Raw genomic sequence first — 20,688 nt, 5'->3', positions numbered from 1 at the left:
ATGTACCAGGATGCAGGTGTTGCACTGGGAGGCAAGTAGCTACCAGGATGTGGGTACCTGTACTGGGATGTGGATACTCACACTGGGATGCAGGGAGTTGTACTGGGATGCAGCTACCTGCACAAGGATGCAGGTACCCATACAGGATGCAGGTACCCATGCAGAGATGCAGGAAGCTGTAGGATATGGGTACCTGTGCAAGGATGCAGGTACCCATACAGGGATGTGGGTACCTGTGCAGGGATGCAGGGGGCTCTACAGGGATGCAGGTACCCGCGCAGGGATGCAGGTACCCATACAGGGATGAGGGTACATGTGCAGGGATGCAGGTACCCACACAGGTATGTGGGTACCTGTGCAGGGATGCACGGAGCTATACAGGGATGCAGGTACCCATACAGGGATGTGGGTACCCGTGCAGGGATGCAGGGGGCTGTACAGGGATGCAGGTACCCATACAGGAATGCAGGTACCCGTGCAGGGATGCAGGTACCCATACAGGGATGTGGGTACCAGTGCAGGGATGCATGGAGCTGTACAGGGATGCAGGTACCCATACAGGAATGCAGGTACCCACGCAGGGATGCAGGTACCCATACAGGTATGTGAGTACACGTGCAGGGATGCAGGTACCCGTACAGGTATGTAGGTACCTGTGCAGGGATGCACGGAGCTATACAGGGATGCAGGTACCCCATACAGGGATGAGGGTACCCGTGCAGGGATGCAGGGGGCTGTAGGATGTGGGTACACGTGCAGCGATGCGGGTAAGCAGCATCCCAGCTGCAAGTGCCCGGTGCCGGCTCCCTGCCCGTGCTGTGTGTGGGGCGCGGGGCCGGGGCTGCCGGCGGGGCGGGGCGGAGCGGGTCCCGGTTCCCCGCGCGGCGCCGGGGGAGGGGGGGGGGGGCGCTGCGCCGTGCGCTGCGGCGGGGGCGGCTCCGCTCGGCTCCGCTCCCGCCCCCGCCGCCGCCGCCGCCCCGCTGCCATCGGCGGCTCCCGGCGCCGCCGCTCGCAGCTCGCTCCCGGGCCCGCCGCAACGCGGGGCTGGCGGGGCGAGCCGCCCCCCCCGCCGCCCCCGCCGCCCGCGCCGCTCCCCTGCCCGGCTCGCCGGCCCCGGGCGCGGGGGAGCGGCGGAGCCCGCCGCCCGCCGGGTGCATGGACAGGAGCTCCCTGCTGCAGCTCATCCAGGAGCAGGTGAGAGCAGGGGGGGCCGCCGGGCACCGGGCAGCGCTCTCGGGGGGCGGCCGGGCACCGCGCTCCGCTCGGGGGGCGCCGCCGTGCGCCGGGCAGCGCTGCGGGGGGGGATGCTCGCATGCACCGGGCACGGCTGCCGCGCAGCGGGCAGCGGCTGCTCGCCGGGCTGGCGGGCACGGGGCAGCGCTGCTCGCCCAGGGCGACCCCCGGCCCGCCGCCCCCTGCGGAGCATCCCTTGGTGCCCCCCGTCACTGCCCCGGGCCCTCCTGGCGCCGCTGAGACCGCGCAACTCAGCTCACTTGTGGCCTCCTCCTCGACCCCAGCACTGCTCGCTCCGCCTGCCCCGGGCCGGATCCTGCAGGGTGCACCCTCAAGGGCGAGGGGTGCTGGTCAGCCGAACCCCAGTGCTGGGTGCAGGACGGGGCTCCCAGGCCCCAGGGCTGCCGTGAGGTTCGGCCACCCCTGCGAGGCTGGGACTCACATGCCTTCGTGGGGGGCTGCATCCAACCCCGTGACCTGATTGCAGGATCAGGCCGTAGAATGTTAATGCTGTGTAGCACTGGGCTCCGCTCCGCTGGCAGGATCAGGCCCCGATGCATTAACAGCCGCTGCACCCCAGCCCTATCCCTGCCTGATGCTCAGCCCCGAGCAGCATCCCTTGTGCTCAGCCGCCTGGTCCCTCCATCCCCACCCACCCTGAGCCGAGCTGGTGGCTCTCCCTGGGGGTGAGCGGGGAATTTATTGAGGGTTGGGATTATTAATGGTCCCCCCTTGCCTCTGGCTGGTTCCATGACCTTGGCTGAGTCCCCCAGCCACCCCAGCCCCAGGAGCTGTGATGCTGTCCCCTGTGTCACCCCACCCTTGGCACAGGGGCTCCATGTGCCTCCAAGCCATTCGGGGATGAGCAGCATCTTCCTGGGGAGAGAGCAGAACTTGGGAGAGCCCAGCAGGGCCCAGGGGCTGGGATGATGGGGATAGGGCTCTCTGGGGGACTGTAGGGGGAGTGGGGTTGCAGTAAGGGGAGATGCACCCTGAAAGCAGAGGGGGGCTTCCTGGCTGCTGCCGCGGTTCTCTGGGGGCCAGTGAGCTCAGCGTGTGCCAGCACGTGGGGTGGCGTGTGCCAGGTCCTGGCATGGCACACACATGTGGCACCTGTGGGGTGGTGTGTGTGGGGCATGGGGGCTGCTCAGAGGATGCAAGCAAGCACTGCCTGCTCCCCGCACCCTGCATCCCACCCTGCTCTGCACACCTGGCATCCCATCCTGCTCCCCACCCTGCATCCCATCCTGCTCCCCACCTGGCATCCCATCCTGCATCCCATCCTGCACCCATGCCTGCCTCAGGTAGCGGATCGGGGCAGCCAGACCCACCTTGAGAAAGGGGCTTTGGCTGTTTCCTGCTGGGATGATGAGATACATGCTGGAGTGGGGGTACAGTCCCACGCTCCCTGCACTCCCTCTCCTGCCCGTCCCATGGGGATGAGTTTCCTCTCCTGAATTTCATCCCCTGCAGAAGGAAGGAGCAAACCCAACACTATTTGCAGGGTGCAGTGTCCCGGCCACCCTTGGCACAGCTGGAGCTGTGCTCTGGCCATCGATGCCCTCTCCCTCTCTATATCCTCCTTGTGCCACCTTGGGCTTGTCTCCACAAGTGGGGCCATATAGGGTGCCTTATGGTGCTGGGTGCCCAGTGGTGTGTGGTGCCTGGAGGACTCAGGGTGCCCAGTCACCGTTGGGAGCCCTAGGGATGGCGCAGGGTACCCCAGCACAGGGTGCCCCACACAGTGGAGCCCAGCACCCAGCAGCGAGGGCGTGCAGAAGGAGCGGGAGGAGGAGGAGGAGGCTGGTGCCAGGGCTGCGCGTGTGTTTAGCTTTGTGGTTTCCTGGCTGGCAGGCTGCTGGCGGCGAGAAATAACTGAGTGGGAGAGTGTTGGCTGTGCCACAGGGGGACTGGGACACCGGCATGGCACGGGGCACCCACACAGCATGGGGCACCCACACGGCACAGGGCACCCACACAGTCCGGGGTACAGGGTGGGTCTGGGTTGTAGCCTCCCTTGCAGAGGCAGGGGCTGGTGTCACAGGGCGGCACATGATACCACCAGGCTTGAGGCCAGGGTGAGGGGCACCAGATGGTCTCCCTGGCTGGTCAGGGAGCTGCAGCTCCGGCATCCCGGTAACGTCCCATGCTGTGCCCCACAGCTCGACCCCGAAAATACCGGTTTCATTGGGGTGGAGACGTTCGCCAGCCTCGTGCACAGCCATGAGCTGCCTCTGGACCCCGCCAAGCTGGACATGCTGGTGGCCCTGGCACAGGGCAACGACGAGGGGCAGGTCTGCTATCAGGAGCTGGTAGACCTGGTCAGTGCTGGGGGGCCGCAGGGACAGGGGCGAGCAGCCGGGTGTCATCCGGGGGGTGGGGTGGGGGGGTGGCACTGGGCACCTCCTTGTGCCCATGGGGAGGGGGGCAGACACTGGTGGTCCCCGGGGGCTCCCCTGGCATGGGATGATGGCACAGCCTTAGGGTGGCTTGTCCAGCCTGTCCCACCGGGCTGTGGCACGGGGTGGTGGTGATGGGCAGGGGATGGCCACAAGCCCAGCGGCCTGAGCTGCCCCTGCGGACCCCGCGGGCACGGCCTCTCTCTGCAGATCAGCAGCAAGCGCTCGAGCAGCTTCAAACGCGCCATTGCCAACGGGCAGCGAGCCCTGCCCCGCGACGTGCTGCTGGACGAGACCGGCCTGGGCTTCTACAAGCGCTTTGTTCGCTACGTGGCCTATGAGATCCTGCCCTGCGAGATGGACCGGCGCTGGTACTTCTACCAGCACCGCACGTGTCCACCCCCCATCTTCATGGCAGCTGTCACCCTCACCCAGGTACAGGGCACAGGCACATGGCCGGCCGGTCCCAGGCTGATCCTGGCCGAAGCGCCCCTGTGCCCTCGGGGGGGCTCAGACCTTGGGCGGACAGGTTGGGTGACCCTGCGTGTGATGTCCTGGTGCCCGCAGGGGGGCTCAGATCTGGGGATGTAGGGATGGGTGACCCTGGTTGTGATGTGCCAGTGGCTGTGGTGGTCTCAGACCTGAGGCAGAGGAGATGGGTGATCCCAGTGATCCCAGTGGTGATGTGCCAGTGCCTGTGGGGGGGGGTCAAACCCAGGGCAGATGGGACGGGTGGCCCCAGTGGTGATGTCCTAGTGACCATGGGAGGCTCAGACCCAGGGCGGAGGGGGCCAGGTGAGCCTGCCCCAGGACCGAGGGATGGTGCTGGGTGCCAGCAGTGCTGGGGGTGACAGCCGTGGGGTTTGGTGCAGATCATCGTGTTCCTCTGCTACGGGGCCCGGCTGAACAAGTGGGTGCTGCAGACCTACCACCCCGAGTACATGAAGAGCCCCCTGGTCTACCACCCTGGGCACCGGGCGCGCGCCTGGCGCTTCCTCACCTACATGTTCATGCACGTGGGGTAGGTCCCTGCCGGGGGGGGAAATTGGGGGCTGCGCGGGCTGAGCCACCGCGTGTCCCCTCCTGTGCCTGGGCAGGCTGGAGCAGCTGGGGTTCAACGCCCTCCTGCAGCTGATGATCGGGGTGCCCCTGGAGATGGTGCACGGCATCTTGCGCATCAGCTTCCTCTACCTGGCCGGTGTCCTGGCAGGTGGGTGCTTGCCCGGCGCAGGGGATGTCCCCATCCATCCCTACCACCAGCTCCGGGGAGGGCATGGGGAGATGCACCCCGAGTCTGAGGGGGATGCGAAGCCTCGCTCGCCACCCACTCTTGACCACTGGGTACCACCTGGCACTGCCAGCATCACTTGCCCTGGAGGGCTGGGGGCAATGCAGCCCGTAACTAATTAATGTAGACAGTAATTAATTAATGTGATGGGGGGGCAAGGCCCTGCACTGAGCCCTGCCCGTGCCCACAGGCTCCCTCACTGTCTCCATCACTGACATGCGGGCCCCCCTGGTTGGGGGCTCGGGGGGCGTCTACGCACTCTGCTCGGCACACCTTGCCAACGTTGTCATGGTCAGCGCCGGGACGTGGGGGCCTTGGGGCGTGGGAGAGTGGGTGGCATGCTGTGACATTGGGTGGGAGGTGCTGTAGGGTGGCATTGTAGGGTGGGTAGCATGGTGTGACATTGGGTGGGAGGTGCTGTGGGGTGGGCACCATGGGGTGGCATTGTGGGGTGGGCAGCGTGGTGTGACATTGGGTGGGGGGTGCGGTGGTGTGGCATTGTAGGGTGGGCAGCATGGTGTGACATTGGGTGGGGGGTGCCATGGGGTGGCATGGGGTGGGTGCCATGGTAGGGTGGGCAGCATGGGGTGGCAGTGGGGGGCATGCCATGGGGTGGCATCAGGGGGCAGGGAGGACACCTCGGGGGACTCTGTGGGGCCAGGGCGCAGCTCCTCTGGGGCACAGTGGGGGCCTCTGTGGCAGCCCCCTCCCTGGTGCTGGGGGCATCACCCGTACTGGGCCATCATCCGTCCATCTCTCCATCCACCCATCTGTCTGCCCACAGAACTGGGCCGGGATGCGCTGCCCCTACAAGCTGCTGCGGATGGTGCTGGCGCTGGTGTGCAGTGAGTACCCGGCCGTGCCCCCCACCCCGGGGGTACCCAGGGAGTGGGGGCTGTGGTGGGGGGGGGGGCTCAGCACCTCCCGGCCCTGTCTTACAGTGAGCTCGGAGGTGGGTCGTGCTGTCTGGCTCCGCTTCTCGCCCCCGCTGCCGGCCTCGGGCCCCCAGCCCAGCTTCATGGCCCACCTGGCCGGGGCCATCGTGGGCATCAGCATGGGGCTGACCATCCTGCGCAGCTACGAGGAGAGCCTGCAGGACCAGTGTGGCTGGTGGGTGCTGCTCCTCTCCTACGGCACCTTCCTCCTCTTCGCCGTCTTCTGGAACATCTTTGCCTACGACCTGCTGGGGGCACAGATCCCCCCGCCGCCATAACACCCCCCACCCCACCCCATCAACCCCTGTATTTATTTAATTTATTTATTTTTGTTTTCTAACGCTGGCCAAGCCCGGTGGAGGGGGGGTCCCCGCGCGTGACATGGGGACAGGTCACCCCCCTGCCCGCCTGCCCCCTCGGTGCTAGCGAGCGCGCCGCCCCTCCATGGGCTGTGTGTCCCCCCTCTCTATACCCTAGCAGCCCCCCGCCCCGCTGTGACCCCCCCCCCCAGGATGCTTCAGCCCTGCCCTGGCATCGTGAACCCCCCCTGGGGTGCCCGCAGGGCTCGGGATGTGCCCCCCGGGAAGGAGCCCAGTGCGGGGGGGACACCCCCTGCTTGCTCCTGTACCCCCCTTTTCCAGGGTGGGGGCCGACTCGTTGCCCCCCAGGACCTGCACTTTCACATGAAGGACTGGTGCCAAAATAGGAGCGATTTATTTTTCTACGCCAAAATAAATATAAATAAAAGAGAGAGAAAAGGCGAAGGAGCCCTGGGGAGCCCCGCAGGCAGGTGCCAGCTGAGCCCCCCCCGCGCCCCGGCCCCCCGCTTTGCTGCCCTCCCCCCGCAGGGGGCTCGCCCCGGGATGGGGGCACGGGGGGGCCCCGCTCCGACCCCCCCCTCCCACCCCCCCCTCAGACCTTTTTGGAGTATAAATAAATATTTTGCACACTGCCAGGGCCTGTGTCTCTGGGGGGGGGGGGATTTTAGGGGTGTCCCCCCCTCCCCAGCCCCGCTGCTGTGATTCAGGGCAGGCGCCGGGGCCGTCTGCCCCGGGGGGGGGGGGGCGGGGGGGCTCCAGCACTTACTGGAGCGGAAAACTCTGGGACGCGTGAACCGGCTCGGCCCCGCGGGGCTGGGGGCGGGGGGCTGCAGCACGGGCTGCGCACTGGGACACCCTCCTGCGCCCCCCCATCCAGACCCACATGCTCCAGCGCACTCACCCCTGCCCCACGCATCCAAACACCCCCTGCGCCCCCCGGTACAGCCCTCCCACTCCCCTACACCCCCCATCCAGCCCCCTCCCTGCAGCCCCCCCAATAAACCCCACATGCCTCTGCACACCCACACCCCCCTGCATTCCCACCCCCCAGCTCCCTACCCAGACCCGCCTCCCCCCCCCCGGACCCCGACCCCCATCTATCCTCCCCCCCGCACTCCCACCCCAGCCCCCAACCCCGAACCCCGCACCCTCCATCCAGTCCCCCCCTCCGCACCCCGCACCCCCAGCCCCCCTCGGACCCCGCCCCCCCAGTCCCCGCCCCCTCCGCACTCCGCACCCCCAGGACCCCCGGGGCTCCGCCCCCACTCCCCATCCAGCCCCACAAACCGCGCCCCCGCCTCGGCCCCGCCCCCGCCCCGCCCCCCGCTCGGCCCGGCCCCGGAAGCGGCGCCTGTCGCAGTGCGCGGCCGGAGCATCGGAGCCGCCGGCCCCAGCTGGCCGGGCCGGGCCGGGCCGGGCGGAACCGGGCGGCGCCATGAAGGGGAAGGAGGAGCGGGAGGGCGGCACGGGGGGGCCCGGGGCGGCGGGGCCGGGCGCGGGGAGCGCGGGGGCCGGTAGCCCCGAGAAGAGCCACAGCGCGCAGGAGCACAAGGAGCAGGGGAACCGGCTCTTCGGCGGCCGCAAGTACCCCGAGGCCGCCGCCTGCTACGGCCGCGCCATCGTGAGTCCCAGCCCTACCCCGGCCCGGCCTGGGCACCCTGGGCCGGGACCCCCAACCCCCCCCGGGCCTGGCCTGGGCACCCCCGGGACGGGACCCCCCTGGCCCGTACACCTTCCCGGGCCTGGCTTTGACATCCCGGCGTGGGACCCCCCGCCGGGCCCGGGCACCCTCCCGACATTACCCGCCCTGGCCCGGGAACCCCCTCGGGCCTGGCCCGGGCACCCCGGGGATGGGATCCCCTGGATCTGGCCGCTGCCCCACACCCAGGCCTGGCCACCCACCTCTGGCCCCAGCCTGGCCACCCCCCGGGACAGGACCTGCCCTCGGCCTAGATCACCCCCTCGGGCCTGGATCCCCTCCCTCGGCCTGCCCCCGCCCCCCCTTGGACTGGGCTACTGCCCCCAGGCCTGCCCTGGCCCTGGCCCCCTCCCTGGGCTTGCACACAGCCAGGCCTGTATGTGTCCCGCCCCCTCCAGGCTCCAAGCTGGACACTTCTGTGTCCACCCCCAGCCTGGGCCTGCCCCACCCCCCCCCAGCTCCACCACATCCCTAGGCAGCACTTGGAAGGGCAGACCCACCCTGGTCCCAGGGAATGGTGCTGGGGGGCTGTTGTTGCCCCCCTCCTTGGGGGACAGGCTGTCCCATGGGGACTGGCCCCAGCTTGTCCCCCATCCATCCCGGCAGCTCCTGGTGGGGTGCAAGCCCAAGCTGGCACTCCTGGCTTTCACCAAGGTGACAGCATTGCGCAGCCAGCTCACCGAGTCATCCAGTTGTCACCCTGTTGTCACCGCATCTCGCTACTGCCGGCAGTTGCTGTCAGTGGCCATAACATGGGTCTTGCCTTGCAGAACCGCAACCCCTTGGTGGCCGTCTACTACACCAACCGAGCCCTCTGCTACCTGAAGATGCAGCAGCACGACAAGGCGCTGGCAGATTGCAAGCGAGCCCTGGAGCTGGATGGCCAGTCGGTGAAGGCTCACTTCTTCCTGGGCCAGTGCCAGATGGAGATGGAGAACTACGATGAGGCTATTGCTAACCTGCAGCGAGGTGAGCGGGCGCGGTGCCAGCATTCCCCCCTGCACCTGCCTGCCCACTGGGAAAGGGCCCAGGGATGGCGAGAGGGAAGCCAGTGCTGGCTCTGAGGTGCCCTTTCTCTCCCCAGCCTACAATCTCGCCAAGGAACAACGGCTGAATTTTGGAGACGATATCCCCAGCGCACTGCGCATCGCCAAGAAGAAACGCTGGAACAGCATCGAGGAGAAGCGGATCAACCAGGAGAACGAACTGCACTCCTACCTGACCAAGCTGATCATGGCAGAGAAAGAGAGGTAAATGTGGCAGGGGGCAGCAGCTGCACCTGTAAAGGCTTTTTTAGTGCCACAAAGCTGTCACAGCTCTGTGCGCACGCAGAGCCCTGCAGTGGGGCAGCAGCAGGGAAGGGAGCGATAGCATCCCCCCATCACTTCTGATCTCCCCTGCTCTTTCCTAGGGAGCTGGCCGAGTGCCAGAAGATGCAGCAGGAAGAAAATGCGGATGAGAGCCGGAGCCGAGTTCAGCTGGCCAGCATCGAGGCCAAGCACGTGAGCACGGGGGCCAGGGAGGCTCACGGAGGCTGGGATACGAGCTGGGGCTTCCTCATCCCATCCTCATCCCCATGCTCTGCCATGGCAGAGGCAGCTGCAGGGCTGCAGCTGTGCAAGTGAAAGCCAGAAAACCCTGGGGCAGGGCACGGCTTCTCAGCCTTCATTTTGTGGCTTGAGCTGCTGTTGCAGGGCTTTCATGTCCCCCCGTGACAGCTGCCCCTGCTCTGTCACCTCTTGTCCCAGCCCAGGGCAGCCTGGCAGCGGTGACACCTGTTTGCGCTCCCTCAGCTGCCCTACCTGTTGTTCTCTGAGGGCTGTGCAACACGAGCAGCTTTTGGCCACATGTGGGTCTGGGTGCTGGCCTGGCGCAGGGGCCTAATCCCGAGATAAAAATAGCCCCACAAAGGCAGGTTATTTTTAAGCTGGATCACTCCTGCGTTTCACCCTGGTGCTGGGCGAGCGCTGGCTGGGGGCTGTGAAAGCAGAGGGGGTGGGAGGCTTCAGGGCTCTCTCCCTGGGAACACATAGCCCCCGTACACCAGGGTCACCTTGTCCTAAGGCCTTCTCTTTCAGGACAAGTACCTGGCAGACATGGATGAGCTCTTCTCTCAAGTGGACGAGAAGAGGAAGGTGAGTGTGCCCTGGCCCATGCTCCCATCTCTCCCTGTCCAGAGCTGTTTGCTGTAAACCTGCTTTAGTCTGTGCTACCACCTCTGCCATCTTCCCTGCTTCCCCCTCTGATGCAGCACCACCTCCTAGCCCCCTTCTTTTAATGCTGGGCTCACCCAGCCCCTCCTGACCCAGCTCTGCTTCTCTCGAGCCAGAAGCGGGATATCCCTGACTACCTGTGCGGGAAGATCAGTTTTGAGCTGATGAGAGAGCCCTGCATCACACCCAGCGGGATCACCTATGACAGGAAGGACATCGAGGAACATCTCCAGGTACTGCTGGGCTGGGGGCTGTGGCGACTTCCCAGGACCTTGCCCGCAGTCCTCCTCTGCCCCTCCTGCCTGCCCTGCCTGGGCATGAAGGCAGCTGCCTGCCCAACTAAGGGCTCAAATGCCTCCTTGGGCTTGGTTCCAGTTACCTGCCCAGGCATCGCCCTGCGGAGGTGTGGGGGCAGGCAGGAAGGTGGCAGGCGCTGCCGGGCCCTGCCTGAAGCGGAGGCGGCTGTTGGCAGGGACCTTGTGCTTTGACCTGCTTCCAGCCTGCTGGGAGGTACCTTCAGAAGGGGCTCTCCCTCCACCCCCTTCTTGCCTTGCCCCCAGCAGGCACAGGATGCCTGGCTGCTGGGCTGGATGCCGGCACACAGGCCAGGACTGCGCTGGCCTCACGGGCACCTGCGCCCCGGGGCTGAGGCTGGGCACATGGAGTAACCGGTTGGTGGCTGTCTCCTCCCTTACAGCGCGTGGGTCATTTCGATCCAGTGACGCGGAGTCCCTTGACCCAGGACCAGCTGATCCCCAACCTCGCCATGAAGGAGGTGATAGATGCGTTCATCTCGGAGAATGGCTGGGTGGAGGATTACTGAGGGGCTGAGGGGGCAGCGCTGGCCTGCCCAGGTTCCCCCAGCCACAGCGGCACAGACAGCTCTCGCTGGGCTGGCACCATGCCTTACTTGCTCTCCAGCTGCTCCCCCTCCGCTCCAAGTGCCCAGAGATCCAGCAAAAGTGCTGGGTGAGGGCACGTCACCATCTCCCCTTCCCAAGGAGCCGCAGTGGCTGGGTGGGCACAAAGGCTTCCCTCTCCACCAGCTCCTTGCTGACCATGGCACTTGGAGGAAGACCTGCCCTGGGGGGGTTGGAGGAGACTGGCTCATCGAAGTGGTCTGGAAGGTCTCACCAACATATTAATCACCAGAGAGCAGGGTCCCCCTTGTCTATGGCAGCTGACAATCCCCAAAGATTGTGTCCTGCTCCAGGGAGGAGCTTGTCGGGATGAGCGCCTGGTGCTGGTCTGCCCCAGTCCCCTCCCTGTGTACATAGTTGTTTCCTCCTCCCACCACCTCCTGCCTGGCCAGGGTCAGGTCCTCCTCTTCCCTGTAAATAGGCACTTGCCAGGGTGGGAGACCAATGTTCCCCTGTGACCAGCTGCCTGGATTAAAGTTCTTCCTTTTAATGAAATCCCTTTAAAAAAAAAAAAAAACAACAAAACCAACCAACAAATTGCACCTGACTGAGACTCCAGCGTTTCAGTCAGCTGACAGCCTGCCTGGCTTTTGAGCACCCTCTGGAAGTTTGCCAATGTCAATTTAAAAAAAAAAATATATAAATAAAAAAAATTTCAGCAATAAATATGGAGAAAAGAGCTGGAGTGGTTCAGGGCAACAATCTCTGCACCAGCAGGCGCTGTCCTGGCTTGGGAACCAGTGCCAGTCCCCAAGGGCGGCCGGGGATGTAGCAATACTCGAAGCACTACAGCAGAACAACAACTTTAATCCAAGGTGAAGAGGAAAGACCAGTAAAAACCAGTACTTCAGGCACTTGGTCCCAACACCAGTAACTGAGTGGGCAGCTGCTGTTGCTGCCCCAGCACGCTCTCACTGCAGCTGGGATGGTGGCAACATGTCCTCATTCTTCCCCGCTCTACCCCAGGAAGGTGGAGATGAAGACGCTGGTGTCCAGGTTGAGTGTGGCGTGCCACCAGCGGTCAGGGAAGTACAGGACCTGCTGGGAGAGAGCTGGGGGTGCTGACTGGGGGTGTCCCCTCCCCCCTCCTGAGGGGAGCAGGGACCCGGGGTGATGCAGGACTCACCTCCCCGGGGCGGAGGGTGCACTCCAATGGCCGCTCTGACGGCGGCAGCACGGGGTATGTGTGGTGAAGCCAGGCCAGCGTTGTCTCGTTGGGGTGGAAGTGGGGTGTTTTATCCGGTGGATACAGAAACCAGCGCTGGAAGATACCAGGGAGGAGGGCACTTCCCCCCCCCCCCCATTTCCCCTCCAGCCCCTCGGGCTGAGCCCCAGGGGGCTTCTGCATGTTCCGGGAATGCCCACTGGGGTCTTTTTCTCCCCCCTCCCTCCCAAATTCTCACCTTCCTCCCAAAGATCACCTCAGAGAAACCAGGACCATGCCAGTGAAAGGGAACACCAGATCCTGAGCCTATGGTGGGAAGAGTGTTGGGGTTGGTGTTGGAGAGACGCCCCCCTGCCCCCACCGCCACCTCTGCAGGCACCCACCTGCGATCCCGAAGCTGTAGGCAGGGCTGGTGCCCGGGATGCGGAAGGGAGGGGGCACATACCGCTGGAAGAGGGGGCCCCACTCAGTGAAATTATTGTCCCCGAAGAAGTAGAGAGTGTCTGGGGGGGATGCACACAGAGAGGGAGGCTGAAGCCAGTGAGGAGGGCAAGGGTGGCCAGCTGTGGAGAGTGGGATGGTGCTACCCACCACTGCCCAGCCTGGCCGGATCCTGCGGCTTCAGCAGCTGCTCCACATACTCCTGGAAGGGCACGTCCACTGTGGGCAAGGGAGAGCTTGGGGGCCAGGCCGGCAGCCCCTGGGCAGGTGCTGCCTGCCATGGGGGGGGGGAGCTGGGGGGGCTGCCCCCGCCCTGCCCCTCACCTTTGCGGTAGGAGTAGGTGTTGGCGGTGCTGAGCCGCACCGGGCAGGCCCCAAAGGCCGCCAGAAGCTTCTCCCGGGTGCAGAGGGCACGGAAGGCCTGGGTGGGGGGACAACAGTGGGACCGGGATGCTGCTGCCACCGCTCCTCAGGCACCGGTGTGTGTCCCCTGCCCCGGCCTCCTTGAGTGCCCCAGGTGCCCTCCCGGCACTCACCGAGTTGTCGGTGACCCCGCGCAGGATGACCGGCCGGGAGAAGGCGAACCTGGGGGAGAGCAGCGCAGCGGGGTCCCACGGGGGCCGGCCCAGCCACCTTCCCCGCTAATGCCTCGGGGCACCGGGGACTGTCCGCGGCCGCCCCCGCCCCCGCCCCCGGCCCCTCTCTGGGGTCAGCGGCCGCCCGGGGCCGTGCCCAGCGGCCCGTACCGCTGCAGGAAGAGGGAGTAGGTGAGGGAGGCGTCGGCCCGCTCCACGGTGCAGCGCTGCTCCTCCGGTACCGTGCCCGCCAGCCTGCAACGGGGGGCAACGGGAGGCAACGGGGGGCAGCGGGAGGCAGCGGGGGCAACGTCCCCGTCCCCCGCCCTTACCAGCCGCCGCCCGGCGGGTCGGTGCCGCCCGCGGGCCGGGCCCAGGCCAGCGGCAGCACAAGCAGCAGCAGCCGCCGCGCCGCCGCCATCGGGGAGCGGGGCCGCCGGCGGACTACGCTTCCCGACAGGCACCGCGGCCCGCGCTGACGCGGGGCTCTGCCATTGGCTGGCCGCGCCGCTACGGATCCCTGCACGGCCGCGGCTTAAAGGGGCCGCGGCTTAAAAAGTGGTGCCCAGAGCCTGCCGGGATGTTGCAGGGAAGGGACCCCCGGCTGGGGAGCGGGGCCGGAGCAGATCACCCGTGGGCCGCTGCCGCCAGGTTCACCAAAGAGAAGAGGCGTGACCCAGTTCAGCTCATGTTTTGTTTTAATCCAGTACAAAAGAGGCTGATGGGGGGCAGGGGTCACTTGCAGGGCCCTATTTACACAAAAATAAATACAGGGAGGGAGGTGGGGGCAGAGCAGTAATCAGGCAGGAGGCCCTGCCCACCGCTGCCTGCCCCGCCTCTCCCCCCTCTCCCCTAGCAAGGGGCTCAGGTGTACTCACAGAGGTGGCCACAGCCAGCAGGGCAGTGGGAGCTGGTCTCCAGCCACTTCATGATGTGCTGGAGGTGGCCACCGTGGCTGCAGCCCTGGCACCAGACAAAGAGCCCCTTCACCACGTGGTGACAGACAGCACACATGCTGGCACACTGCCGGCACCTGCATCAGAAAGAAGGGGGTGAGCATGGGCAGGGGGAGCCCTCGGGGGGGAAATGAGGGGTAACCACGGCACCCTCCTGCTCCTGCAGCCCCTTTGGGACTCCCCTTGGTGACCAGAGTGTGGCCCCCTACCCCCCTGCCTGCTTGCTGACTGCAGTGTTGCACTCACCTGTCACAGATCCAGCCCCTGTTGCTCATGGGCCGCTTGCAGTTGCTGCAGTTGATGTGCAGGGTGGTGGAAGCCTGGTTGAGGCAGTTGATAGCACGGCATGTGCTCAGCTTGATCACCTCATTGGAGATGTTCCAGAGCTGGAAGCGCTGCAGCAGGTCAATGTAGGACGTGTACCAGTGCTCCTGGGGACAGCCACAGACAGCTGAGCCTTGACATACTCCCCAACCCCCCCACCTCACCCCCCCAAGATCCCAGCTCCGCATCCCAAAGGCAAGATCCCTGCAGGAGGGGAAGTGCTCTGCGGGGCTGGGGAGGAGGTATCCTTCCCCAAATCAACAGCCCAAGGCCACTTCCCCACCCTGGCCCTGCAGACACCACTGCGAGGCCCTGCCAGGGCTAGTGGTAGGGCAGCCAGCTGGGTACCAGGGTCCTGGAGCTGCCCACCCAGGGTTAGAGGCAGCCTGGCAAGGGCTGGAGATGGGAGGTGCCCAGAGAACAGCTGGGATCCCTCCCATCACGTTGGGATACATCACCCCTGAGTCCCACCTAGGTGTCCTACTGCATCTCATGGGGCTGCTGCAGCAGCCCTGAAGGGAGGGTTCAGCTCCTACACAGCCAGGAAGGGGCTTCCCGGGGCCCACCTGGGTCTGCTCATCAATCTCCTTGCGGATGCGGTCCCCCAGCACGATGAGGACAGACACGGCCGTCTGCACATCTCCCTGCTCAGCGTAGAAGAGAAGCGTGTCCCGCACAATAGGATTGAAGAAGTCGGTGGGCAGCCGGTTCTCATAGAGCGAATGGGAGATGGAGATGAGGGAGAAGGACTCCACTGGTGTCAGCGACACTGTCTCGGCCTCGTTGCCGCTAACGTGAGGGGAGTCAGCCTTGTCTTGCAGGTGGTCCAAGGCCGATGGGTTGTCCACAATTTCATGGCGCAGGGGAAAGGCTTCCTGGGGAAGGCTGTATTCCTGCTCCTCAGCTGTGAGGAGAGATCAGGAACGAGTAGGGAAGGCCAGGAGAAAATCCAGCTACGTGTCTGGGACAGGCAACACCTCCCAACACCAGCTGTGGACTCACCGTGTGGGTTCTCATGGTCCATCATATACAAGTCATCCTCATCTGCTTCCACATCTCCCAGCAGGTAGTCTGCAGGGACATCGCTGCCCTCCGTCTCCTCGTTGTCTGTGTGCCCCAGGAGAGAGAAATCAGCTCATCCTACCTCAGGCACAAGGTTGGATTTGGATCCCCCATATCCTGCCCCAGCCAGACTGCTCAGCTCCCCAGCGCAGTCACATTCCTGGCACTCACAGCCACCACTGCGGGGGTCACGGAGGTAAACTGCCCTGCACCCTGGGGCTCAGCGTGCTTTACCTGGAGCCTGCAGCTGGCCATCTACAGCTGAGGAGGGAAGAGCTGAAGGACTGGGACTGTGCCCACCCCAGAAACGTTACCCTCATTGTTGATCAAGGTGGAGGAGGAATCCATGAGGATGTTTTCTGTGCGGTTTTCTCCTTTGCTGCGGTCCAGTCTTGACTCGCTGCCCAGCCCAGAGGGGATGTCCTTCAAGTTAAAGCTGAGAAAGAAACCAATAGTCACAGCTTCCATTCTAGCCAGGAAACAGCCTGAATATAAGTGTCCAGCTGCAATTTGAATGGTGAAACACAAGATGTGGTGATTTTGCTCAGAGTACAGAAATCAGCTGTCCCCGCTTTGTTAACTTAAAGTTACAGTGCCATTGTTAACACAGCCCTTTCTCCAAGCTTGGTGTCTCTGTGCATGCACCGCAAAGGTGCCCGCAAAGGTCTTCCTAAAGGACTTCAGAGCTGAGTGCAGGCTCTTGACTCCATCTCTTAATATTTACCTTCACCTCAAAGGCAGGTAAACAGGAGCTACCTCACTACAAGGTGCCTTGCTGTTTGTTATGTATCACTGCTCTCAGGTTTCACTGAGAAAGGAAAGGAATGGGTTTGAAGCAGAGCCGAGCTCTTCGGCTTGCTGCCTGTGGTTTTTAAGTCAGTGACAGACAGCAACCTGTCTGGATGCAGAGCTTGGTCCAGGAGAGGGTTTCCTTTGATGTTCTTTGAGGATTTCCTATTCACCCTGGGAACCCAGCCCTGCAAGGTCTGACAGCTCATTTGGAGTCCTCACCCCTCACTTTTATATGTCATTGAGAATAGGAAAAACAAGTTTTCCTGCTTCATCAGCCCAAGATAGGGCTCTCCAAGCCAGCAAGCCGCTTGAAGAGCCAGGCTGTCCTCTCCCTTTGAAAGGCAGAGGACAAGCTCTCCACATCAGCAGCAAGATAAGAGGTTCACCATCCCCAGCCCTCAGTTACAGTCACTCATTAAGAGAACTGCGAAGTCGGTATGTGCCCCACACCCCACCATGGCTTCAAACTTTGTTTCAAGAAGGGAAGCACACAGCATACAAGGCTGCCCAGCTCAAGGCCAGGCTGGCCACCCGCTTCTCACAGCCACATGGAAAATGGCTGTGTCCAAACGATGCCAGCCTGCAAACCAGTGTGGCCTGAGGCTGGAGGAGAGCTGTCCCTGCTCCCACCCTGTGACTCCAGCCCAGCCGAGGAGCTGTCTCCACTCTCCCACTCATGGAGCCAGCTCAGGTGTCATGTTGCTCACTGTGGCTCTGACACCTCTTACCTGTTCATGAGCGGGAGAGTGGCACTGCCTTTCCCCATGCTGTGGTTGAGGTTGGCGGATGACACAGTGCCAAGGCTGGAATAGATGATTCGCAGCATCGTCCACGTCTGAGCCACCTGTGTGTGAGACAGCTGTGGTCAGACCTCATCAGGCTAAAAACCAGGTCCCATGCAGCCACATGCCTGACTGCAAACTCCCATCATTGACTGATCTAGAGAGCTGGGCAGGCTCTCTGGGCAATGATCTGTGCTTGTTGTAGGCAACAGTGCTATCAGTTTGGTGCCAGGCAGAGGTGCACCTTCTGGGGACAGCCAGAGGCCACATCCAGCTAAAGAGCTGCCATCCAGCTCAGGTGGCGGGCCTCATCCTGACAGCACCTTTCAACCTCAGCACCAGCCTAGGTCTGTGCTGAGAGTCTCCAGTCCAGGTCTCACCTGGTTGCGGTCCAAGCCCTTGGCCACCTTGGCGTTGTGGTCACAGAGCTCGGCCAGAGGCCTGCCGGCCAGCGCATACTGCTTGGCTGTGTGCACAAACCAGTCCATGCTGCCGCTCTCCATGTCCGTCTCAAAGACGCTGAGGGCGCTGGAGGAGGAGATGTATTCGAACTGCTCCGTGGGGTCCAGCTTACGCTTGAAGAAGATGGGGTGACGCCGGTCCCCGATGTAGGGCTTGCGGTTGGAGTCAGAGGAGATGAGGCTCTCTTTGGCAGCAAAGGCCAGGTCTCCATAGAGGCTGTAGCACAGCCCCTCTGGGTTGGCCCGGTCGATGGGCTGGCTGGCATCCTTGAAGATGTGCTGGTAGAGGGTACTGTCCTTAGAGCCTGACAGGAGGAAATAAGGATCGTGGAGGTGACGCCACACAATGCCCGTGGTGACATCCTTGTGCTCCTCGAACATGGCAGAGGGGATGAAGGGACGCCGCACGTCCCAGACATAGATATTGTGATCCACCATCATGGAGCAGGTGGCGATGTGGTGCTTGCATTCTGGGCGCCACTTCACCCGGGCCACTGAGGCGATGGTCTGCACGCAATAGATCTCCTTCGCCCGCGTGGTGTTCATGTCCCACACCTTCACCATCTTATCCCGGCCGCCTGTTGCCAGCCAGCCCCTGGTAGGAGGATGGAGAAAGACTGTAAGAAGCCAACTTGGGCCAGGATCCATGCCCGTTCACCTCTCCTTTTCCACCCCAGCACAGAAACAGTGACAACACAGATGTGACCACGTCCATGCCAAGGGGAGGCAGCTACCCTAACGCCTCTGCTCTTCCATAACCAGGTCGGGCAACACCCCTCCTTCCCACCCCCACTTAAGGCCCTGCATCTTTAGAGCCACACTCATCCGAAGGGCTCCCAGCCAGACCAGTTCCCCCTACCCCTGGTTTCCACTTGCCAGGGACAGCAGAGGAAAAAACAAAACCAAAACACCCCAACACCCCCCAGACCCTCAAAGCAGTAATTGCTCCCATCTTCCAGCAACAGCCTAGCCCCTGACACAAGGGGCCAGGGTATCAGAGACCCTGATCCCCTCCAAAGACGTCCCAAACCTGTTTTTAGAGCCTGCCCCACCTCTGCCGAGGCCAGGTGGCTGGCAGGGTCCAACCCCACACACACCTGTCTTCTGGGTGCCAGTCGCAGCAGAACACGGGCCCATTGTGGGCCGTGAACATCCTCTCGTAGCGGTCCGGCCGGCGGATGTCCCACAGCTGCACGTTCCCGTTCTCAAAGGTGGCAGCAAAGGTGAAGTAGTCCCGGATGCTGAACTGGACATCACGCACACTCTCCGACTGGCCTGAGCAGGGGCAAAAGTTGAGATCTGGTGGGACAGAGCTCCAGCAAAGCTAAAAACCCCACTGGAAGAGACATGGGGGTCTCCAGCCCAGAGAGAAGGGGAAGCAGGGAGTGATGCAGCCACCCTCCATCTCCTGTGCAGACCTGGCCCACTGCTAAGCAGTAAAAAAAAAAAAATTGCACCAAAACACCTCTCGGGTCCCTCCCTGCCTGCTCCAGACATTGTGTTCTGAGCAAACCCTCCTCCTGGGCATGGGGAAAGGGCAAAGCCCCCAACCTCTGTCTCTCACCAGGGTAAGGGGGAAAGCAACAGCCTGTGCTCGTACCAGAAAAGGTGCTGACAGAGTCCTTCTTGCGCAGGTCGAAGCATTTCATGTAGCCATCCTGGGAGCCGCTAAGGAGCATGTAGACCTCAGTGGGATGGAAGCAGACCTTATTGACAGTGCGTTTGTGCTCGGTGAAAAGCTGGTCCTGCTTGTTGCGGGACGGCTTCCCCAGGTTCCAGGTGACAACCACACCGTTGGTGGCTGCGGTGGCCAGCAGGTTCTCGTCCATCTGGTGCCACACCACGTCCGCACAGCTGAAGTTCAAGGAGGGTTTGCGGCCAACACGGAGGTTCAGCTTCTCCACAAACTGGTCCTCCTCGATGGAGTAGATCTTGAAGATGTTGCGGCCAGCCACCACCACCTGGGCAGCATCGCGGCACACACTGATGGCATTGGCGGGGGCATCCAGGTGACAGAACATGGTCCGGCCCGTGAGGGCATTGCCCCCCAGGGCAGTGGTGACCCTGGCCATTTTCTCCATGGCTGACCTTGGGGCGCACTCCCCTCTCCAGGAGCAGGCTCGGAGGCTTGTGTCCCCACCTGCTGCATTCACACGTGCACAGCCACCCTGCTCCACCTCAGCCAGAGCTGGGAAGGGACAGGCTCACCTCCCACAGCAGCTGGCAGGCCCAGGTGACTTCAACTGCAGCTTTTTGTGGCCACATCAATGGGCTGTGGAGGTGAGAGGCTGTAGCCCGCTTGCTACCTCCAGGAAGAGAGATAAAGCTGCACACTGGGCTTCTCCTCCTGCTGCCTTCTGTAACTTCTGCTCAGTGAGCTCTTGAACACTTTTTCTGGGTTTCTTGTTCCCTCCTCAGTTCAACTCCCCGCAATGCTCGCTGATGGGAGCAGCTGCTGTGGGCACTTCAGGAGCTCAGCTACAGTGACACAGAGCAAGGCGAGCAGCACCTCCAGCCAGAGGTGGGTGAGACGAGGCCGCAGTCATCCCCGCGGGGCACTGTCTGCGACCCAGACCCTGCAAGCACCACAGGCAGGGGCTCACCCTGCTTCTCCAGCAGATGGGGGCCAGCACACACACAGACACACACTCACCGCCCCCGCCCCGGTCAGGCACAGGAGCAGGCCAGGACACTGCTGCTCGGTGGGGGGGTGGGGGGACTGGGGCCAGCAAGGCTGCCTAGGGATCACAGGTGTCTGAGCTCTGAGGCCACCCACAGGCCATCTCCCCGAAAGCAGGCCCAGCCCCGGCACTGCCCCCTGCCAGCCCCTGTGCCCCTTCCCTCGCCAGGCCCCCAGCTCCCTCACACCCCACGCTGACCCCTCCTCAGGGCCCCTCAGAGCCTCCCCAGGGCCCTCTCCTGCCCCTCAAGACCCCCTTCCGCCCTTCAGAGACCCCTCCCGCCCCTTAGGGCCTCCTCTGGGCCCCCTCCCGCCCCTCTGGGCCCCCTTCCCGCCCCTCAGGCCTCCTCAGGGCCCCCCAGCCGCTGCCGGCCAGGCCCTCCCCCTGCGCGGCCCCCGTGCCGGTGCCGTACCCGTTGCCAGTGCAGCCCAGCCGGCAGCTC

The 20,688-nt window shown here is 63.8% G+C and overlaps 4 protein-coding genes across 12 annotated transcripts; 2 read left to right on the top strand and 2 right to left on the bottom strand.

Annotated features, from left to right (window-relative positions):
* The first annotated feature begins 1,046 nt into the window (after positions 1 to 1,046).
* RHBDL1 (rhomboid like 1) lies at positions 1,047 to 6,856 on the top strand. Of its 6 annotated transcripts, XM_080383559.1 has the most exons (8): positions 1,047 to 1,194; positions 3,396 to 3,554; positions 3,843 to 4,067; positions 4,505 to 4,653; positions 4,730 to 4,842; positions 5,111 to 5,211; positions 5,705 to 5,765; positions 5,862 to 6,854. In XM_080383559.1, exons 1-8 carry the CDS (start codon positions 1,156 to 1,158, stop codon positions 6,131 to 6,133), a joined length of 1,119 nt encoding a protein of 372 aa, XP_080239685.1. In that variant the 5' UTR covers positions 1,047 to 1,155; the 3' UTR covers positions 6,134 to 6,854. The 6 variants fall into 6 exon arrangements, with proteins under 6 accessions (XP_080239685.1, XP_080239684.1, XP_080239682.1 ...); XM_080383558.1 differs by having other exon boundaries at positions 5,705 to 6,855; XM_080383556.1 differs by having other exon boundaries at positions 1,105 to 3,554; positions 5,862 to 6,856.
* Positions 6,857 to 7,513: 657 nt separating this feature from the next.
* Positions 7,514 to 11,369, top strand: STUB1 (STIP1 homology and U-box containing protein 1). The gene is made up of 7 exons (XM_080387423.1): positions 7,514 to 7,796; positions 8,645 to 8,843; positions 8,959 to 9,124; positions 9,286 to 9,376; positions 9,953 to 10,009; positions 10,204 to 10,320; positions 10,785 to 11,369. The coding sequence occupies exons 1-7, from the start codon at positions 7,611 to 7,613 to the stop codon at positions 10,908 to 10,910; spliced, it is 942 nt and encodes a 313-aa protein (XP_080243549.1). The 5' UTR covers positions 7,514 to 7,610; the 3' UTR covers positions 10,911 to 11,369.
* A 425-nt stretch (positions 11,370 to 11,794) lies between these two features.
* Positions 11,795 to 13,743, bottom strand: JMJD8 (jumonji domain containing 8). Of its 4 annotated transcripts, none has more exons than XM_080387424.1 (9): positions 13,521 to 13,743; positions 13,360 to 13,443; positions 13,150 to 13,198; positions 12,938 to 13,034; positions 12,764 to 12,832; positions 12,556 to 12,675; positions 12,411 to 12,478; positions 12,134 to 12,268; positions 11,795 to 12,068 (listed from the first exon to the last, which is right to left on the bottom strand). In XM_080387424.1, the coding sequence occupies exons 1-9, from the start codon at positions 13,607 to 13,609 to the stop codon at positions 11,919 to 11,921; spliced, it is 861 nt and encodes a 286-aa protein (XP_080243550.1). In that variant the 5' UTR covers positions 13,610 to 13,743; the 3' UTR covers positions 11,795 to 11,918. The 4 variants fall into 4 exon arrangements, with proteins under 4 accessions (XP_080243550.1, XP_080243551.1, XP_080243552.1 ...); XM_080387425.1 differs by having other exon boundaries at positions 11,795 to 12,048; XM_080387426.1 differs by having other exon boundaries at positions 11,795 to 12,045.
* A 125-nt stretch (positions 13,744 to 13,868) lies between these two features.
* On the bottom strand, positions 13,869 to 19,646 carry WDR24 (WD repeat domain 24; the record flags this gene model as incomplete). The annotated part of the gene is made up of 9 exons (XM_080387371.1): positions 13,869 to 14,221; positions 14,391 to 14,575; positions 15,035 to 15,372; positions 15,471 to 15,575; positions 15,845 to 15,966; positions 17,051 to 17,166; positions 17,485 to 18,160; positions 18,663 to 18,840; positions 19,166 to 19,646. The coding sequence occupies 9 exons, from the start codon at positions 19,644 to 19,646 to the stop codon at positions 14,053 to 14,055; spliced, it is 2,370 nt and encodes a 789-aa protein (XP_080243497.1). The 3' UTR covers positions 13,869 to 14,052.
* Between the last annotated feature and the right edge of the window lie 1,042 nt (positions 19,647 to 20,688).

The sequence above is a fragment of the Falco punctatus genome, assembly GCF_963210335.1.
Source record: "Falco punctatus genome assembly, chromosome: 4".
Lineage (NCBI taxonomy): Eukaryota > Metazoa > Chordata > Aves > Falconiformes > Falconidae > Falco > Falco punctatus.
This window is presented reverse-complemented; position numbering and strand designations above follow the sequence as displayed.